The following is a 22,537-nucleotide window of genomic DNA, read 5'->3' on the forward strand; positions in this document are numbered from 1 at the left end:
CATATATTACAAATATTTTTTTTTCATAAAGACACATATGTCATCAGCACAGGATTACGGTCGCGTGAGTTATAGTTGCCTACAGTAACTATAACGGGGGAATTTCATTGGTTTTTTATCAGTAAAATTTCCAGCTAACTATAACATGTGTGAAACCTATGGTTTTTTCAGTGAATTTGCAAGGTTTTTTAAAGGCTAATTCCTAACTATAACGTGTGTGAAACCCATGGTTTTTTCAGTGAATTTGTACGGTTTATTAAATGCAAATTTTTTTTTGACATTTTTTTGTAAACCTATGTATAAAATAATGCATTATGGAAAGGTTTTTTTTTTTAATGCTTTTTTTCCGTGCGCGTACGGTAAGCTGACGGTACGCGCTCCGTGCGTCATAAGTACGGTGCGCGTACGTAATAGGATACGCGTACCGTAAGCTGACGCTACGTGCTCAGCACGTCATAAGTACACCGCGCCTACGTGATACGTGCGTGACGTACGCGTACACGCGGAAGCAACGTCGCGGTTACGCAGGGGCGTGTAATGCGCATGCGCGAGTGCGTCTTACGTACGCGCTCCGTAAGCGTCACGTTTGCGCATGCGTACTTGTTTACGAGCGCGTACCGTGAGCTTACGGAGCGCGCACGGTAGGTCATGTGATCCACAAAGAACACTTTTCATTGGTTGAAATTACTTTCATTTCCAGAAACTTCCCACACCACACCCATTCCCCTCATTACTGCTAGAAAGAACATTTTTCATTGGTTGAAAGTACTTTCAGTTCCAGAAACTTCCCACACCACACCCATTCCCCTCATTACTGCTTGAAAGAACACTTTTCATTGGTTGAAAGTACTTTCAGTTCCAGAAACTTCCCACACCCCACCCATTCCCCTCATTACTGCTTGAGATCCCTTAGGAGAAGGAGCTGGATTGACATTGGGATACAATGGCAGAACAGCAGAGCTCTTCTGAGAGTGAGGCCAGCAGCACCACCATGATCCAGAGAAGGAGGAAACAAAAGACTTCTTTTGTATGGGAGTATTTTTCTTTTCCAGAGGGGGAGAAAAAGGTGAATGCTCAATTGGTCACTTGCATACTTTGTGGCCGTGTTTTATCTAGAGGAAATCCAAGGAAGAAATATTCCTTTGGAAATCACTCTATGAAAAGACACCTGCAGGATAGACATCCCAGGACCTTTGCTCGACATACTGGAGAAAACTCTTCAGTAAGTCACCAGAGCCCAACCTCAGATGCTCAGCCGAGTACATCATCGGCAGCTCAGCTGAGCCCTTCCTCTGAGGTGGGAGCATCACCTTCTTCTTTTCCTGTGGACATTAACCCTCGATTTGGGAGGGTTGAAATGAGGTGTACAAGATGTGGTGGTCTTATTGTTTATGGGGAGATCAGTCTTCCCCTTATTAACAATAAGATAGACCAGCATGTTTGTAGACGCTTATAATATTCCCATTCTTTCTTTCCTCTATCCCTGTATTAACCCAACGGCTCTTATAAGAGCCAACCTTACCTCACATTTTTTTTTTTTTTTTTAAGCTTTCTTTTTTGCAAATATTTTATTGCCGTGCGCGCACGGTACGCGTAATTCCGCGAATTTCGCAGGTTACACCGTGCGCGTACGCTATGCGCATACGGCGATTTTTTGAAAAAAAAAAAAATTTCATTTTTGCCCTTGAGGGTCCTTCTGGGACCCCCTGACCAAGGCTAGGGGGTCAGGAACTGTCGAGCCTGCCCCCTTTTCACATTATCCACCTTTTTTATTCACCCCCCTGACAGTGCGAGTGAGAAAATGACGGCCGCCGCTTCCTGGTTTCGACCGATTCGAATGTTTACTAAGATCTAACAGCCAATCAGAATCGCGCTCGCGCACGGCACCGTACGCGTACGGTAAGCTTACCGTAAGCTTACCGTAAGCGCACCGTAAGCTGCCATAGATATATATATTGATTTAAATGCTATTTTCTCAGAATCTACTGAACAGATTTACACCAAACCTACAAAAGGCACTTCCTTGACCTGGGGACTACCTCTCTGCGAAATTTCATTAAATTCTGTTCAGCCGTTCGGGCTGTAGCTCTGTCTAAAGGTCCTATGGAAAAATGCATGGGAAAAACGCGTTTTGGGAACCCCCTTTTATCTCAGCCCCCGCTTGACGAATCCCCCCGAGACTTTCAGGGTAGGAGCGGAGCGTAGCGCCCCACCTATTTTGAAAAATTTGCGAGGATTCGTCGACCGGCGCCAAAGTTATTCAAAATAGAATGTTGCGGATTTCCTATGGAAACGTGGTCCTAACTATAACTACCTACTGGCGACCGCCAGTAGGTAATATATATATATATATATATATATATATATATATATATGTCTCAGCTTATAACCTATATCTATTTGTGTGCGACACAACCCATTTACAGGTCAAACTAAAAGGGCATGTATATGGCATAGAGATGACCATGTCCAATTATACCAATATAAACAATTCATTCACACTGACAACTACTCAGGCCTTTGTTCTACGTTTCATTGTTAATGTTAATTTGTGTCACAACAGAAATTCTGCTTGTATTGTTGTTACAAGAAATAGAGGGCCTGATTATGACTACTGTGGTTCTATGGACCGCCGTAGCTATGGTGACAGTGCGGGCACTGCCGTACCAGTGGTCAGACCGCCCTATCACAACTTGGGCGGTAGGACCACCATTGCACCGCCGCAACAGCCAGAGATCCCTGGCAGTGGCACAGTGGTCTTGAGGCGGCAATATGCTTGGCGGGACCGCTGCGGTCCCGCCATGCATATTATGAGTTTCCTCATGCCTCAGTTTTCATGGCAGTTCCTCCTCCATGAAAACCGTTGTGGAGAGGACACAAAGAGGGCCCCACAGGGCCCCCTGTTGCCTCAGGCCCATGGGGTGCATGCACCCTAGTACCTGCACGGCATGGACAGCAGCAGTCTATGCCGTGCAGGTATTGATTTTGACTTTCCCATTGCGGTGCCTATTTCATATGCACCGCCGTTGGACCGCCAAAGAGCCACCCGCCAGTGACTGTAAGAGTCATAATCAGTCGGGCGGTGTGCACATGGGTTAGGGTTTGTGGGAGACGGGCTGCGGCATGGCAGTCCCGCTCCCACACCGCTAAACTCATAATCAGGCCTGTAGTAATTTTCCGTGATCTAATACAAGAAAAATACAAGAAGAGATCAAATTTGTCCGGAACTCAGAATTTCCACATGGAGATCGATGCGGTAACACTGATGCTTACAAACGTTCTCTATTACAAAGGGGAAAAAATAGTAAAACCACACTAAATTTTCAGTCCTGCAGTTTGAGTAATTCGAATGTGAAATTATTTCTTAGGGAGGTCCAAGTACATACATTCCAATTGTCCATTCAGAATACCAATCCAAGGATAAAACCGTTCTTGAATTTTATTTTTTCGAATATCTCTTTGTAAGAACGCTGTCTTGTCGTGAAATTTGCAAATTATTTATCTTACTGCAGTAGGCCTCTTCTTTCAACTCCCATTCCTTTTCGTAATAGTTTACCCTATCACCAGTTCTGGCTATTAGAAGACTTTCCTTTTTTATTTTACACATACATTGCAGTTTAACAATTTCTAAAAACGTACAATTCAAACGAAAACATTAAAAAAATGTAATTAAAGAAAATCTTTCTCTTTCTCATATACATGGGAGTTTGGCATTGCTGTTATCATTCAGGTTTTGACAAAGAAACCCCGGTTGCCCCATGAGGATTATGCAATCTGTCGCTGTATGTAAATATTGTGTTTTAACATAAAAGGGCTGAATAAAAGCAGTCCATGGTCTGGCTCGTTATTTCATGGGGTGATATCCATCTTCCTGTCCTCCGCCTCTTTTTCGCAGATGGATTTGTGTTTATTTTCACAGGGGGTATCATTCCAGCGACTCGAAGCTCCTCCGCACGGGGTCGTAGAGCCCACTGTGGCGCAATACTCTGCCTTGTGAAAGTTATCAGGTTGACCACAGACCCAAAATCTAAAAAATAAGGTTCAAGAAATGTGTTGCAATTTAACGGAAATATTTGAATATCTGCCTGATAACATCTGAATGCAATGTGTATTGGTAAAGCTTGGGGCTGAGTAACTTGTGCCAATGCAATCCAACCCAATGGTACCCATTTCATTAACCTCAAAAGGATGAGTGACTGAGTAAACTCGACGGGATTCAAACGTGTGTCTATGCGGTGAAACCCAGGTTTCTGCAGTGAATACATTAGTACACTGACCCACCAGACTGGACCACCTCTGACCAGGACTTGAGCTGCAGTGGGCATCACATCTACTGCCTAGAGAAGCTGAACTCCTGGAGACGTACACGCTCCTGATTTTAGACATCTCAGTCTCATTCTTTCTGTTACTTGATGTCTAAGAGGTTTTGCCGTCCCACAGTATTACCACAGGTCAACCTTATGAAGGCAACACTTGCAACCGCATAAGCCAGCCCAGTAATGTTTTTTGGTAACTGTTATGTGATTTGCATAATGGATTTTGTTGTTCTGTTTTATATGTTGTGTTTTATTGTGTTGCATTGCATTGCGTTATACTTTTCGACCACGCTTAGGAGGTCATGTTATGTTAGGGTTTGGCCAACTCTAGGATGTCTCAAAGTGCTTGATATGGAAAAGAATGACCAGCCCAGAGAGAGGAAGGAGGTAAAATGGAGGAAACTGGGAATGGAGCCCTGTTGATAGAGTGATCTTCCTCACAGCGTCACTATTACACTACACGGAGCACTGACGACAACCTTCCTTCACAGATTGTTTAGCTCAGCCATATCCATCGACACAGAACCCTATCCCTTATCTCCCGTTCCTCTAACTTGACTTTTTACACAACCCACCAACTTTTGTTTTTCTCTTCCTGCTGCCCTTATTTGATCTAATGGCCATTCCTATGCTTGTTATCTTTAGTTAACAAGTCGCTGTTCTACATTTGATTTTTTGGTAAGTAAAATGAGGAGAAAAAAAAGAAAAGAAAACAATAATATACAGAAATATCAATCATGAACTTATTGTTTGAAGGGTGACTTACGCTGCTGCTGATTGTAAACTGCGACCGTTCACCCACTCCCAGGCACCTTCTTGATCCTTATCCGTCAGGCCAATCCAGTAGATATCCGTCTTAGTCGTGCTTCCGATAAAAAACTGTACAGGAGAGCAAAGGGAACAGGTGCTGTAAAGGAGTACAAGGACTAGGGGACGTGGGGTATTTGTGCCTCAGACTCATGTGACCTGTTTTCATGCCAGACATGTCATAGATATGCGGGAGCTGGGTGCAGGCAGGGGCTCTGCAAATCAACTGACCAACATCCTTTCTATGGACAAAATCTTGCTGGGAATAATAGGGCTTTTGACCTGTGCTGCAGCAACTGCTCTCACCAGGATGTGCATTAAACTCAATTCCATTATGATTGGAGTTGTTGAGTAAAAAAGAGAAATGTGGGATTTTTAATATACCAAAGCCTGTTGCACCCCTGAAGGCATTTAACCACGCCAACTTTATTACAATGTGCAACAGTGTCAACTCTACAGCAGTGTGCACTGCTTGCATGAGAACAGGTATATTTTACGGTCTTTAATCCTGGAGTTGCTCTAGAGATTTTAGCAATCACAACAAAGCATTACACAAATCTTAGCTCACCTGCTCCATCTGGTCATTGATGATGAGCAGGTCTGCCTGACTTGTCAGACATTTTGATCTGCTTCTGTCCCATGAGAGTGTGACTTGGGAAAAGAAATAGCATTTTCCATTGTTCAGCAGCCAATCTGTGGGGCAGACCTTGTAGAAGAACTCTGAAAGAAAAAGGTTCAGTGAGAACAACCAACAACAATACTTCTCTTGGATCACAAGTGAGGCCTCAGGGTGCTCTAATGGGAACTCAAACCACATTATGTTTTTGACGGAGGTATCTCTATGGCCCTGACTTTAGGCATGGGGCCTTCTAACGTCACCATCCACTGCCCTGAAAGTATTTTTGTGCAGTTACTCTTTAAAAAAGGTCCCACAAGTTTAGCGGCCTGTCCCGGCGTAACTTACTTGGCTTTTTAGGATTGGTCTGATCAGTATACGTTCTAACATAGCCAACGATACCAGCTCCTTTCTCCTGGTACTCAAGAAAAATTCCATTAACACTTTCCATGAACCGGTTCTAACCCACACCTCCTAAAGTAAAGGCACCACAAGGCCCATCCTGAAAAACCCTAAGTTGATCCAGGCCACATTGAAAGCTATAGTCCCATCACGGCTCTAGCTTTCATTGCCAAAATATATGGAAGAATGCGTAACAAAATAATTAGCCCAATATGTTGACGGAAATGGAAAAATGAATACATTTCAGGTGGGTTTCAAATCATGGCCCTGTACTGAAACTGCTCCGTTTATCATTACTGATGATGCCTATCAATGCATGGCAATGGTAAAGCATTTTGTGTAATCCTGGACTGGCCAACCGTTGTTGACGCAGCGCTTTACTTTTTAGCACTTCATCTTCCCTCTTCAGTATTGGAGGAACAATGTAAAGTGGTTCTGATGGTAACTAAACAAACACATCCAGGTTGTGAGGATTAACAAAAAAATTCTCACAAACTATTAGAACTTTCATTATTTCACTGGACTCAATTCTAGATCCCAACCTTTTTGAACTATGCCTGGGCCAGTTTGTTGACTTCCAAAACGCTCTTGGCCTGTCATATCAACAATATGATGATAATACAACAATACATGTAAAATTCACTGACTTATATTGGCTACATTAATAACCATATACCTAAAATAAAAAAAACTGTATTTTCACATGGCAACTCAAGATAAACCAAAATATGCCGGTTTCAGTATTTCTCACTTGTGGGCCAAGAAATAGCATTGCAAAGAACTTACAATTCAAAACACTTGAAGCTGGACCATGCTCCAAACCGTTCACAAGCCAAACAACAAATTCAACTTGAATGCCCGTTTAACAATTACGACACACTTTGCAAACAACCAATTAATGCTCAGGCTTAGAAGTGTCAATTGATTCTCCTTTGTGTTGCTAAGCTTGGTGAAGAACAAACCATTCATAACCCTGATTTACTCGGGAGTTATTGTGAAGTTATAAAGTAGACACTGCAAAGTCCTAGTCTGCACTGCCTGATACAGTTTGGAGTTTTTTTTATCCAAACACTTATTTATTTCTTCTCTGTCAAATTAGTCCAGAGTCAAAACAATAGCCACTCTACTTCTTCCTTCTTCTCTCTCTCTTCCACTTCTATTTATATCGTGCACATCATCATGTAATCTCCCTGTCTTTTCTTCTTTTCACTCCTCTTTGCTTCCACATCAACTTATCTTCACTTCTCTCCTTCTCGTCCCCTTTCTCCCTTTCCTTCCCCTCGTTCATTTGTTATCCTGTTTCCCATCTCCTCTTTTCTTTCTGCTCAAATTCTCTGTCCTCTATCGTCTTCTTCAAGATGAGGTCCATACATACAGCTTCTCAATCATCAGTTAGCCCATGTCTGCCTAGAGTCTGTCTCTGTCTTCATGGCTGTGACACTTCCATAACTCCCCAAGGAATTTCTACACAGAGACAACCCCCAGGGAGGCATTTGCATAAATGAGTCTGAGCAGGCGGCTTTTAACTGAAGTGCAGATGATGCAGAGAAAGTTGGGGTTTGCATTATAGCCTAGGACCTGGTGCCACAGCACAAACTACCTCACGGATCACTGCAGAGTGGATAATGTCGCCCTTTGTCTTACAGACATTGTGTCATCACTGGTGTGTCAAGTACATGTAAACAAAGTATATGTTACTGCGTCACTGGAGTCATTATTTACCCAACCTAGGGAGCACTGTTAGGTAGACAAAGCCAACCGAAGTGCAGCTTGGTTTAAAATTGAAACACTGCATTAACTCAGGTGGTCGTGCACCCTAGACCCCTGTTCTGATCTTGGCGGCAGGCAGTCAGTGGAAGTCAAGCTCGTCTAAAATGCTCAAAGTTGATTTCAGCCAGAAGACCTGAGCCTGAGGATCCTGGTTGCTGGGCAACATCCAGAAACATTGTGAAAGGAGAACAGTGGGTTTCAATAAAATCTTGTGAAGGAACAGGGGAGAGTCTCCTTCACTTATCACCCAACTCTGGAATCTAGCAGTGGAGAGCATTACCTGAGGCATGCAACCAATTTCATGTGTGGCCTTCAAAAACTGTCCAAAAGTGTCCATTATAGTGTGACTGGGATGTAACTATGGCCTGATAGAAAACTGCAAACCACAGTTTCTCCTTTTCACGGTTATTTCCGCAGTCACTCTTCTTCAGAAATACTGTATGCCTACAATTTTTGGGATAATGCTGTGGGAAAGTGAAAGCACACACGGAGATGAAAGAGGGATGGAGAAAGGGAAGAAAGAGGTAAAATAAGGAACTCGGAGACCTGTTTGCAGGGGCAGAGCTATGATTAGTGCTGTAGCTGCAATAGCATCAGTATCCAATGGAAGGTTATCACCCACATTTCAGATAACTTTAGCGATCCCGAGTAAATCACTATAAAAGATTAGTTCAACGATATGCAAGGCACTATGGAAAACAACAATGTGAGAATTTCAATAAAGGTGTTGTATTATCCATAGAGGGCACTACTGTCAAGCCACTGAAAGGAAAAGAAAGGAATTTAATCTGAGAAAATAGGAGGCATGAGGAACACTACTGAAAATGCTACCAGTCTGTTGTCAGACTGGGATCAGTTCAGATAACATCCTATCAGCATTTACCGGTCAAAGGCCTCTTGCTGAAAGAAGTAACTTGGGATTTGGAATTTGTGGAAGGGGTATGTCAACATTCTAGATGATGTAGATCATTCCTCCTCTTTCGAAGTAGAAGAGATGTTTAGTTGAGCTACCTACTGACTTTGCTGTTTGCCAAAATCCTATTTAGGTCCTCCGTAGCCCAAGACCTTTTGATTTTACTAAAATTATACATGTAATATACTTATAGAGGCTTTCAGGCAGCACACTGTATCTGTAGATCTGTTGTGTCCATTGTTCTTCCCCCCTTTTCAACATACAACATGAGTCAATGGGTACACCCACTTCGGCCATTAGCTAACTTCACTCTAGGTGATGGCATTCTGTTCTTTCACAAGAAGCACATCCACCCTCAAAATAGTTCCCTTCATCTCAAGGTAATACTATGGCATAGAGTGCTTATGAAACCAAAATACATTTTTGTGTTTTTTTTACATTGGCTGAACCCTGGCAGCTCACACAACTATATAATATTTTATAAAAGAAACATAGCAAAACAAATAATCTTAGACAAAGTCAAAATGCAGGCAGCCAACACCATACATGTTGCTTGTTATTTATTGCTAAACTTGAGCACCGATTAATACTCAACTAACCTACCCAAGAGTAGGGAGAACAAAGACCCCTGCACAAAAACGGAGTGTTTTTCATGACTTTTACTTTTTTTTAAACTTATTTTCATGCATAGCACAAACTCCACTCAATTGGTTTCAGATGTCTATATAGCAATCATGTATTGAACTGTGGCATTATAGCATTTGCAACATGTGTTGTTTAACAAGTGTGCTATGGAAAAGACTGACAAAAACGGATAATCCATCATAAATGTAGGATTTGAGAAGAGACTAGATTTGAATATAAAGAACGAGGAAAAGCTTGTCTCACAATTCCAGAGGACAATTAGGTTGCATCTTGAATCAGAGATTCTGATAAAATAAAGGAGAGATATATCCAACTGAGAGGAGGAGAATATCACAAAGCAATAGAATAATGAGGACAAAGTGACTTTAAATCTGTGAGTTTATAAACATTAAGTCGTTTTCAATAATTAGACAAGACATTTAAAGTATAAAATTCTGGCAAGGATCTTAAAATACATAGGGGGCAAGAAATCCAAGTCCTACGGATATGAAATACAAATGGAGTAATGTATGTAAGGGAGTAGGACACTTAACAACCTGAGATTGAAAACATTGCAACATAACATAGTAACAAAAAGATAAAATTGAGTAATTTACTGCTCTAAATTGCAAAAGTAACCATACGAATATGAGGTGGAGGCAGTTGCCGTGGATGGACTTTACTAATTGAGAAATACATGAAAAAAAAACCGATTAATTTAAAAGGATTTGAAACAAAGCTTGAATTCTGTTTCAGTGTTATTACTGACCACCAATTAAGCTATTATGTAGGCCACTGAGCCAAGAATCACTGACCTTCTTCTCTCTCTCTTCCACTTCTATTTATATCGTGCACATCATCATGTAATCTCCCTGTCTTTTCTTCTTTTCACTCCTCTTTGCTTCCACATCAACTTATCTTCACTTCTCTCCTTCTCGTCCCCTTTCTCCCTTTCCTTCCCCTCGTTCATTTGTTATCCTGTTTCCCATCTCCTCTTTTCTTTCTGCTCAAATTCTCTGTCCTCTATCGTCTTCTTCAAGATGAGGTCCATACATACAGCTTCTCAATCATCAGTTAGCCCATGTCTGCCTAGAGTCTGTCTCTGTCTTCATGGCTGTGACACTTCCATAACTCCCCAAGGAATTTCTACACAGAGACAGACCCCAGGGAGACATTTGTACAAATGAGTCTGAGCAGGTGGCTTTTAACTGAAGTGCAGATGATGCAGAGAAAGTTGCGGTTCATATCACCTCTAGGACCTGGTGCCACTGCACAAACTACCTCACGCATCACTAAGCCGCTGCAGAATGGATAATGTCCTTTTTCTTACAGGCTTTGTGTCAGCACTGGTGTGCCAAGTACATGTAAACAAAGTATATGTTACTGCCTCGTTGGAGTTATCATTTACCCAACTAGTGAGCAAAGTTAGGAAGACAGAGCCAACAAAAGTGCAACTTGGTTTAAAATTGAACCACTGCATCAATTCAGGAGGGCCGGCACCCTTGCCCGCTGTTCTGATCTTGGTGGTAGGTAGTCAGTTTAGGTCAAGCTCGTCGAAAATGGTCAAAGTAGATTTCAGCCAGAAGAACTGAGTCTGAGGATCCTGGTTGCTGGCCAACATCCAGACACACAGCAAAAGGAGAAGAGTGGGTTTCACCAAAGGCCTATGAAGGAGCAGGGGAGAGTCTCCTCCCCTCATCACCGAACTCTGGAATCTAGCAGTGGAGAGCATTACCTGAGGCAGGGAACCAACAACATGTGTAGCATTCAAAAAGGGTCCAAAAGTGGCCATTACAATGTGCCAGGAATGTAATTATGGCCGGATAGAAAACTGTGCAAAACACAGTTTTTCCTTTTCACTGTTAGTTCCTTCAGTCACTCTTCTTGAGAAATAATGTATTTCTACAAAACTTTTGGATAATGAGGTGGGAAAGTGAAAGCACAGAAGGAGATGAAAGAGGGATGGAGAAAGGGACAAAAGAGGAAAGAACTCCTCAGAGTCCTATAGGCAGGGGCAGAGCTATCATTATTGTTGCAGTTGCAATAGCATCAGTATCCGAAGGTGTGTGGGGCCCATTGCACCCAAATTATGACAATTTGCGATTTTTGCATAGATCATGAGATTAATATTCAGAAAATGAGTATGGAAAATATTAGATAAAGGATGTTATTAAGCCTCACAAGGAGCTAGAGGATTCACACATTCCAGAGAGAACATCAACTACAAACATTCTGCATCAAATTAAGTTTTTCTCACTTACTATCTCATTCTTTTGAGAACAGTGACAAAACAGAGACAAGAACCATTCAAAGAGCTAAAAAGCACACCAGGTCACCTGGATATTCGTATTTAATTTCAAAGGAAAATAGTTGCAGGATGATAAGGATTTTCCAAACATGCTAGTAAAGTTCACTGAATTTGCTGGCACTATCTACTGCAACACCCTCATGTTTTTTTAAAGTTTGGTCAGGCCAATTTCAAAGATAGGCCTTCTCATTTGTTAGTTTTACCCCACAAATTATGTGTCTAAGTTTGTTTTGTGCAGCTTCATAGTATGTTAGGTGTGTGTGTGTGTGTGTGTGTGTGTGTGTGTATCCACGTGCATTTGTGGGTCTCAGTGTGCTTGTGTGTAAGATAGTGTATGATTTTCTGCCACAGAAATAATATATTTCCACCCCATGCTGCTATACCTGTAGTCTGTTTTACAAAAACAAGCAGTCAGCTAAAACCCGTTTGTGATTGTACGGGTAGCGTTAAAACATCGATCTACACATGTATCAGAATCATAATATCGACACCCACCATATCATCACATCCGAGTTAATAAAAGAAAATCTATGCTTACATTGACAATATTTCAAGAGTCAATATTATGCTCCAACATATGTGTAGGTTGATAGTTTATGGTTTGATATTGCAACATACAACAACTGGACTGGAATTCCAGCTCAATCTGCAAAACCAAGCACATTTGTACTGGTATTGTTTTTATTGGTCTGTTAAGCCAGTGGAGTGGAATGTTGTTTGTTTCTTTTGTTGAATATGTGTAATACGTTAGTCAAAAACTCACTTGCCACATATGAATCCATTACAACTCCTAGTGCCTAGACACATGACCGAACAATTAAGAAGGCAGCTGTTTAATTATCGCGCCCTGATATAGGATGTGCCTCAGATGCTACTTAACAAGATTGGACTGATGGGGAAATATTGCAGCAAAATGTAAGAAATGCAAGTGACAGCCAGGGATGAGTAGGAATTGTACTCACCACTACATTTCTCAGCAGACCTGTTTTTGCATCCAATGTACTCGAGCACTTTGGTGTGATTCCATTGCAGTTGCGCCATTTGCTTTTCCAACTCAGGGACCTTTGAAGATGCCTGGAAATCTATAAAGAGTGCAAGTACTACTGTTATTTATGCATGGTCCTTGAATCACATCTGTTTGGAGAATTCACAATATCTGGACATTCCAACAGAAGTACTCAAAGAAGATTCTAGTCCTCTAATAAGTAAGATAGTTTGAATATTTATTTTCACTTTATTAGGGACGAAATGAGAACTCATGTATTGAGCATGATTGCATTCAGAGAAGAAAGTTGGTTCTGCTAATCCAATCTCTTAAAAATATTCTGGGTTTACACTGTAAATCCCAAAAAGAAGCAAGAACCTACAAGCTAAGTGACAGTCACTACTGTTTGTGAGTGAATTCTGTGGTTTTACTTTGTGCTCCATGAACTCCAAAGCATCTGCAGATATTAGTGCAAATTATGCAAAAGGGAAAGTAGATGTCAGGATTCACTATATTCTTGCAGGAACGTCAGAGGCATGAAGCAATATCCACTACTTCCCCAAACCACCCATCGCACCCAACAACTGTCAAAGTGCCAAAGGTATTCCGGGGAAGAAGGGAAACACAACAAGGAACAGAGGGAAGATTCTTCGTTGATACTCTCTATGGCACAGGACCCGTCAGGACGAAGAACATGACTATAAAACAAACAAACAGATAAATGTAACTAAGGACCTGTATACACTATACAAGCTGTGTATTTCCTCTTTATTTCTTTATTCTCCTAGTGAATTATCCTCGTACCTTGCTCTAAAGTAAAGAGGCTTGCTTCAAAGTTTCATTTCTTCTTGAACTTATGCGTAAAACTTCTATAGTATTCTGAAATCAACAACAAAAGAAAATGCTACATTCTCTAACTGTATATGATAAAGGAAATACAGGAAGGATGTCTGTATTATAATTAGGACCCACCTTAAAGTGCGCCTTGCTTGTATGTTAAAGTCTTGTATAAGAAACATATACGGAACCTTAATTTCAGGTTTTCTCCCTTCTTTTGTGTTTCAGGTCATTTCACAAAATAAAGAAAAGGACAAGAAAAAGGGACGGATCCCACAGTGCCAGAACAAACTCAGGTAAGTATATCTCACTACAATAATGGACAAAATCAGCGCAAGAGCGCTGTTACAGTAATGGGTATGTGTCTTTCTTTGATTTTCTTATGCAGATCTTGAGAATTCACCCGGAAGAAGTCCACCAAAGCCTCACGAGAACCGCCCTCAGGGACCACCGCCGGAAGTGCCGAGCGAAGAGAGTGTCCGCGTGACGAGGGAGAAACCGACAAGAAGACTCCAGGCCCCACAGCAATAACTGCCACTGAAACGCTGTTCCAGGAAGATATGAGGGTGGCGTCCGAGAAGGAAAGCCCGCGATCCGACGCCAGTCAGAGCTCCGAGGATTAATGAAGAAACGACGGGTCCAGGAACTTCAGGTAAGTAGAAATGGAAACGCTGAGAATTACCAAAGAGCGTGAAGTGTCAGCAGACGCGGGAGGTCGGGCTTTAGCACAACCTGACCTCCTCCACGCATGCGCTCGAGTAACAGCGGCCATGTTTGTAGTTTTAGAGTGATCGGGACCGGTAGTCCCGACAGTACACCCCCCCTACAATCTTTCCAACCGGCTTGGGTTTATCAGGTGCAGTCTATGGAATGTGCGTACTAATCGGGGAGCGTGTACCTGGCTGGCTGGCTCCCAAGTACGTCCCTCAATACCATACCCTTTCCAATGTATCAAATATTGGAGTTGATGTCGAACTCTATGGGAGTCAATGATGGCCCCAACTTCATACTCCGTTTCCCCATTCACTATTATAGAGAGTGGAGCCTTGGGGAGACGTGTGCCAGGTTCCACTGGTTTTAATAGCGACACATGAAATACAGGATGGATCTTCAAAGAAGCTGGAAGATCCAACTTCATAGCAACAGGATTAACCACTTTACTTATCTTGTATGGTCCAATATACTTGGGTTTAAATTTGCAAGGTCCTTTCAACATCAGGTATTTGGAAGATAGCCAAACTTTATCACCTTTTGATACTTGGGTTCTGTGCGCCTGTGGGAATCCGCCCCTTTTTTACAACTTGCCTTGGCGTTTTCTAGTGTAATTCGAGCTGTCTTGTGTATCTCTTGTATTCCCTTTATGAAATCTATGGCTGCAGGGGCAGGACAGGAAGCAGGTTGTGATGCTAGTATTGTGCGTGGGTGAAAGCCGTAGTTGCAATAGAAGGGGGAGTAGGATGTGGACGAGTGACAACTATTGTTATAGGAAAACTCCGCAATCCATACCATTTCATCCCAGTCTACTAGAGAGTATAAGCTGTGGCAACTGATGTATTGCTCGAAGCATTAGTTTACTCTCGCAGTTTGGCCGTCTATTTGAGGGTGGTGACTAGAGGATAACCGAACATCTATCTGTAATAAGGCTCCTATCCCCTTCCAAAATCTAGAGACGAATTGAGCCCCCCATCTAATATGAGCACAGATGGAAGACCGTGTAACCGGACTATGTGTTGAACAAAGACAGAGGCCAAAACCTTTGATGAAGGGAGAGCCTTCAATGGGACGAAATGTGCCATTTTGGTTAGTAAATCTACTGCCAGAAGAAGTGTAGTATTTCCCAGGGTAGTTTTGGGTAAATCCACTATAAAATCTAAGGACACAGTGTGCCAGGGATTAGGTGGTGTAGGTAACGGTTGCAACAATCCCGCAGGGCTTTGGTGTAAGGTTTTACCTTGGGCACAGATATGACATGTTTGGACATAATGTTTTGCGTCTCTCCCCATACCAGGCCACCAAAAGTGTCTTTTTAATAGGTCCCGTGTCTTCTTGTACCCTGGATGTCCCGCTAGAGGATGGGCATGGCTCCACTCTAATCCCTGTAACCTTAAGGCATGGGTGGGGAGAACTAAACCCCCTTGGACATAAAAGAAACCCTGTTCTCTAGTGACTTCATGATTTTCTACTGTTTGTTTCATAGCGGGGGACGATTGTTCTCCTTTGACAGCTTTCAAAAAGTCCTCCTCGGAGCTTAGGACTCCAATAATTCTGTCCTTGGCTATAATGGGGGGAGGGTCACCCTGCATTTCCGAGTTTTCATAGCCTAAGCGGGACAAGGCATCAGCTTTGCCATTTCATTTTCCTGTTTGGAACTGAATCAGGAAATTGTAGTCACTAAAGAATTGTGTCCAGCGTAGTTGTCTCATAGATAGAGCCCTGGCGGATTTCAGAAATTGTAAGTTACGGTGATCTGTGAGAACAAGTATTCTGTGATTTGCTCCTAGTAAGTATTGTCTCCATTCCTCAGACACCCTTTTAATGGCTAATAGTTGATTATCACCAGTGGTATAATTTTGTTCAGCCGGTGATAGTTTGAGAATAATATGTAATAGGATGAAGGTGTCCGGTTTCAGGATCAGTCTGAGAAAGAATGCCCCCCCCCCCCCCCCCAGCCACTTGAGAGGCATCAGCTTCTACTACAAAAGGTCGAGAAGGGTCTGGATGTCATAATATTGGTGCCTTAGTAAAGGCATCCTTCAATGTTGAAAAAGCCCCTTCTGCCTCATTAGTCCAACTAAACTTGACCCCTTTCTTTAATAACCTGGTTATAGGTGATACCACATCAGATAAATTACTGATAAAGTGTCTATAAGAGTTGGCAAAACCAGGAAAACTCTGAATTTCTTTTACACTTTGTGGTGCTTGCAAACGCATAATGACTTCCACCTTCTGTGGGTCCATACTAATTCCCTGGGGAGTTAACACAAATCCAAGAAAACTAACTTCCCTGGTATGCAAGCAACACTTTTCTATTTTACAGTACAAGTGGTTGTCTCGCAAACGTTCAAGGACTCTTCGGACATGGACTTCATGTTCGTGCTGTGATGAGGAGTAAATTAAAAGGTCGTCTATATAAGCAATGACGAACAAGTCTAACATGTCTTTTAGGACCTCGTTAATGAAAACCTGGAAGGCCGAAGGGGCATTACACAACCCGAAGGGCATCACCAAATACTCGTATAACCCAAATTTGGTGCAAAAGGCTGTTTTCCACTCGTCTCCTTCCTTAATTCTCACAAGATGGTAGGCTCCTCTGAAATCAAGTTTGATGAAAATTTGAGCATTCTTTTTTTGATCAAGAAGGGAAGATATTAATGGCAAAGGATACCTGTTCTTGATAGTGACAGCGTTTAAAGCTCTGTAGTCTATGCAACATCTAAGACCTCCCTCTCTCTTGGGTATAAAAAAAACAAAACGAGGAAGCAGGAGACCTGGAAGGACGGATAAAACCTATTCGTAGCATTTCATCTAGATAGTCTATTAAGTACAAGTTTTCTTTTTCCGTTAAAGTATGCACCCTACTACAGGGTATATGGGCTCCAGGTAATAGATCTATTCTGCAATCAAAAGATCTATGAGGTGGAAGACTTGTAGCCTTTTCGCTATCGAATACTTCTTTTAGATCCTGATAAACCAAAGGTAGTTCTGGTTCCTCAATATGAATAAGGGCATTAGCCGACTTGGTACCAGTCAACTCAGGAAGAAGGTGCGCATCACAGAAATCGGGGTTGAAGGCTAATGTCAGTGCTTTCCAATTGATGAGCGGGCAATGTTGGCGCAACCAGGGTAACCCTAGGATAACTGGAAATTGAGGGGAGCGTATAAGATAAAAAACAATGAGTTCACGATGTTCTTCTTGAATGACTAATGTTAATTTTATGGTGGCATGGGTAATGGGACCAGATTTTAACTTACTCCCATCTATAGTGGTAACCTCTTCCCAAGATTCCTTAGACACCCTCGGAATGTTCTTCTCCTAAGCCCACTGTGTGTCCATGAAGTTGCCTGAAGCACCGGAATCTACCACTATCTGCACATCCGTAACCTGTTGTCCCCATATGAGACCTGAGGAAAGAAAGAAGTGACTTGGCATAGAAGGTATTAGCGAGACAATCATACCTGAAGTACCCAAAGCCTTTGTCTCGCGAGACCTCGGTCTTTCTAGTTTTCCGACTGTCTTGTCTGTTTTGGTTTTACAGGGCATTCCCTAAGAAAGTATCCCTGCTTTCCGCAATACAAACAATTTCTTTTCTCGTCGTCGTTTTCTTTCTTCTTCGCTAAGAGGCCCTCTCACACTCCCTATTTGCATGGGTTCTGGCTCTTCTATAGTTTTTTCGGATTCACCTTTCTTTTCTCTGTAGGAAATAATTCGCCCTTCTGGTCTACTTCTTTCCCTCTTTCTTTCTGACAGTCTGTGGTCCAATCTAACTACAAGATCAATGAGAGCAGAGCAAGACTCGGGCGGATCCACAACCTGGGCTAGCATATCCTTCAACTCGTCTCTCAAACCACGGTAGAATAACGTACTACGCTTCTCCTCAGGCCACCCGGCTTCTGCCACTAACCTATTGAAAGTAGAAATATAAGTAGCCAAGTCTCTGTTTCCCTGTTTTAAGTTGAGAAGGTCGGTATCAACAGAATGCACATAGGAATGTTTATCAAATAATTTCTTAAATTCGTTTTTGCAAGCAGATTAATTCTGTAGTAGAGGATCATTTCTTTCTATTAAGGGTTTGGTCCAGTTTGCAGCAGCCCCTCCTAGATAGGATATAATTAAGTCCACCTTCGCTTGATCCGACGGAAAACGGGAAGCCTTACACATAAAGTGTAATTGGCACTGACTAATGAAGGTCGCGAACTTGCCAGGATCCCCTAGAAACCTCTCGAGGGAGGCCAATGGAATGGACTGTGGAGTGGTGACTTGAATTACCGAAGACCGGCACTTGGAGTCTGACTAGGAGTGAAAAGAGTCCCCCCCAGGTTACTCATTCCTGATTCTGATCTCAGTCCCCGCTGTATAGTATCTACCCTTGCTGAAAGGGCTTGCGTTTCCTTTTGTAAGTTACCTATCATGTGTGCTAAGTCTGTACGGGTCACCTGGTTCATGTCCATGACGTTCGGGCAAGACAACAACTTTCTTTTCTGGCTTCGCGCTCTGTCAGGATTCACTAAATGCTTGCAGGAACGTCAGAGGCATGAAGCAATATCCACTACTTCCCCAAACCATCCATCGCACCCAACAACTGTCAAAGTGCCAAAGGTATTCCGGGGAAGAAGTGAAACACAACAAGGAACAGAGGGAAGATTCTTCGTTGATGCTCTCTATGGCACAGGACCAGTCAGGACGAAGAACATGACTATAAAACAAACAAACAGATAAATGTAACTAAGGACCTGTATACACTATACAAGCTGTGTATTTCCTCTTTATTCTCCTATTGAATTATCCTCGTACCATGCTCTAAAGTAAAGAGGCTTGCTTCAAAGTTTCATTTCTTCTTGAACTTATGTGTAAAACTTCTATAGTATTCTGAAATCAACAACAAAAAAAAATGCTACATTCTCTAACTGTATATGAGAAAAGAAATACAGGAAGGATGTCTGTATTATAATTAGGACTCACCTTAAAGTGCGTCTTACTTGTATGTTAAAGCCTTGTATAAGAAACATATATGGAACCTTAATTTCAGGTTTTCTCCCTTCTTTTGTGTTTCAGGTCATTTCGCAAAATAAAGAAAAGGACAAGAAAAAGGGACGGATCCCACAGTGCCAGAACAAACTCAGGTAAGTATATCTAACTACAATAATGGACAAAAGCAGCGCAAGAGCGCTGTTACCGTAATGGCTTTGTGTCTTTCTTGGATTTTCTTATGCAGGTCTTGAGAATTCACCCGGAAGAAGTCCACCACAGCCTCACGAGAACCGCCGCCAGGGACCACCGCCGGAAGCGCCGAGCGAAGAGAGCGTCCGCGCGACGAGGGAGAAACCGACAAGAAGACTCCAGGCCCCACAGCAATAACTGCCACTGAAACGCTGTTCCAGGAAGATATGAGGGTGGCGTCCGAGGAGGAAAGCCCGCGATCAGACGCCAGTCAGAGCTCCGAGGATTACTGAAGAAACGACGGGTCCAGGAACTTCAGGTAAGTAGAAATGGAAACGCTGAGAATTACCAAAGAGCGCGAAGCGCCAGCAGACGCGGGAGGTCGGGCTTTAACACAACCTGACCTCCTCCACGCATGCGCTCGAGTAACAGCGGCCATGTTTGTAGTTTTAGAGTGATCGGGACCGGTAGTCCCGACAGTAGATACAGCATTTATTAAGTAATGCATAGAAAAAAAACATCCAGAATATAGGTGACTTGTGATGAAAGCAAATTTCAAAAGTAATAATGAATCTTGTACTCACAAGATGGAGACTACTATGAAAAGTGGAGTCCCTCAAAGAGATATGCTAAGTAAATATTGAATGGGATTGGGACCAAATTGTGGAGACTAATTGTTGTTCTAGGTATCTCTGAAAACTAATAGTCAAATATGTACATCCTACAGAAGTCAGATGTGTTTAATAGGAAAAACACTTTTAGCTATGAACCACTAAGAGTAAAGGTAATGAGGAAGGTATGGGCTATCTATATTGTGATTCAACCCCATTTTGTACATTTCAGACAAATCCTCCAGAGAAAAGTGGGACGGATGTCCACAGGGATCCTCACTGTGAAAAGGAGTCTTCCTCACTCCCACTCTGATTAGATATGTGAATCTGGGGCCTGTTTAGTCTCAGCTCTGTTAATGTCTTGCCAATGCACTGTCATGCGATAATGGAATATTGCGGGCAAGGATTCTGGAACAGGAGGTCGGAGTGGCAGTGGAACCTGGAATTTGGCGAGTGGCGGGAGCTGTTCACATGTCCTGCTGTTCATTAATAAAATATGGGTCTTACCTGCCAGTGTCACATCTTAATGGGGCACATGCTAAAATTCTTTGAAAAGAAATACCTAAATTAAGTGTCTGAATTGCTAAAATGAAATGGTGTAATTTGGAGCATTTTTTCTCTGAAAATGAGTTGCCTATGGCACTTGAATTTGTGACCACAGCTGTCTCTCACAATTTATAGCCACTGCTAGGTTATTTTGCAATTGCTGGCTTAACTTTGAAGAAAACACATTCTATGGGTTGGAAAGCAGCCAATGCTCGCTGTCCGGCATGCAGCACCAATAACTATGCATCTATTGGTGGCTTCACAAACTCATCACATTTGAATTTATTTAAAATTAATTAAATCAATTCTGCTCCGCACTGCAGCTCGCATTACTAAAAAAAACTTACATTGGCCCTTATTGTAAAGGTGAATTGTTAGCCTGCAAAAAGCAAAAAAGAATATAGAGGGGTGGCAGGTCCCTGCTCAAAATTTGGAATAGGATAATTTTACTTATTGACAGAGCAAGAACAGATACAAACAGCAACACCGCTGGCACAGCAGGTCACATGAGTCATTAAATGTATGGGGTGCAATAGTGCCATCTAGTGCCATCTAGTGCAAAAATCTATCCGTGTGTTCTGAAGCTATTTCAAAAGTCAAACAGATTCTCCTGTGATCTCCAATGGCAGGTTATCACCCACACTTCAGATAACTTTAGGGTTCCCGAGTACATCACTGTAAGAGATAGTTCAACAATATGCAAGGCCCTATTGAAAACAATGTTGTATCATCCATAGAGGGCACTACTGTCAAGCCACTGAAAGGAAAAGAAATTTAATCTGAGAAAATAGGAGGCATGAGGAACACTATTGAAAATGCTACCAGTCTGCTGTCAGACTGGGATCAGTTCAGATAACATCCTATCAGCATTTACCGGTCAAAGGCCTCTTGCTGAAAGAAGTAACTTGGGATTTGGAATTTGTGGAAGGAGCGTGTCAACATTCTAGATGATGTAGATCATTCCTCCTCTTTCGAAGTAGAAGAGATGTTTAGTCGAGCTACCTACTGGCTTTGCTGTTTGCAAAAAATCCTATTTAAGTCCCCTGTAAGCCAAGACCTTTTGATTTTACTAAAATTATACATGTAATATACTTATAGAGGCTTTCAGGCAGCACACTGCATCTGTAGATCTGTTGTGTCAATTTTTCTTTCCCCCTTTTCAACATTACACATTAGACAATGGGTACACCCACTTCAGCCATTAGCCAACTTCACTCGGGGTGATGGTATTCTGTTCTTCCACAAGAAGCACATCCACCCTCAAAATAGTTCCCTTAAGCTCCAGGTACTACGATGGCATAGACAGAGTGCTTTTTGAAACCTCAAAATCTTTAAGCGTTTTTTTTCCATTGGCTGAACCCGGCAGCTCACGCAAATATATAATATTCTATTTAAAAAACATGGCAAACAAAATAACCTTTGACAAAGTCAAAAAGTGGGCAGCCAACACCAAACCTGTTGCTTGTTATTTATTGCCAAACTTGAGCACCCATTGGAGCAGATCGGAATGCCCCAGACCCAAAAGGCCACCAGAAAGAAACGTGTTGCCTTTAATCAACTAGACTACCCAAGAATAGGGAGAGCAAAGACTCCTGCCCCAGAAAGAAATTTGTTGCCTTTTCCCACATGCATGTCAATGAACCCTATGCGCCACTCAAAAACATTGTATGTTGCCACTTAAGAAGAGAACCTGCCCATGTGTCTGTTCGTTACTCCACTATGATTGGTTACTTGCACACAATGAACCTCTACTCTAATATGTTCCTACAGGCAAAATGAACAGTTTTGTTTGTCATATATCGTGATGTATACTCGCTGCCTATCAATGATACTAATAAACAAAAGTTTAAAAAAAGACTTGGTATAACCATGATTTGGAAGAAATACATTTCTGGTGATCTTGTCAGATTCAAGAAACAATGAC

The 22,537-nt window shown here is 42.2% G+C and overlaps 1 protein-coding gene across 1 annotated transcript in view; it reads right to left on the minus strand.

Annotated features, from left to right (window-relative positions):
• Positions 1-3,415: 3,415 nt before the first annotated feature.
• The window catches only part of LOC146772523 (type-2 ice-structuring protein-like), a 29,347-nt gene continuing 10,225 nt past the window's right edge, over positions 3,416-22,537 (minus strand). Inside the window, exons 4-7 of the mRNA XM_085636964.1 lie at positions 12,719-12,838; positions 5,692-5,843; positions 5,083-5,195; positions 3,416-4,027 (exon numbers count right to left, since the gene is read on the minus strand). Of these exons, the coding sequence (XP_085493090.1) occupies positions 3,850-4,027; positions 5,083-5,195; positions 5,692-5,843; positions 12,719-12,838 (563 nt within the window). The 3' untranslated portion in view covers positions 3,416-3,849. The remainder of the gene's footprint in view (positions 4,028-5,082; positions 5,196-5,691; positions 5,844-12,718; positions 12,839-22,537) is intronic.

The sequence above is a fragment of the Triturus cristatus genome, chromosome 12 (assembly GCF_964204655.1).
Source record: "Triturus cristatus chromosome 12, aTriCri1.1, whole genome shotgun sequence".
Lineage (NCBI taxonomy): Eukaryota > Metazoa > Chordata > Amphibia > Caudata > Salamandridae > Triturus > Triturus cristatus.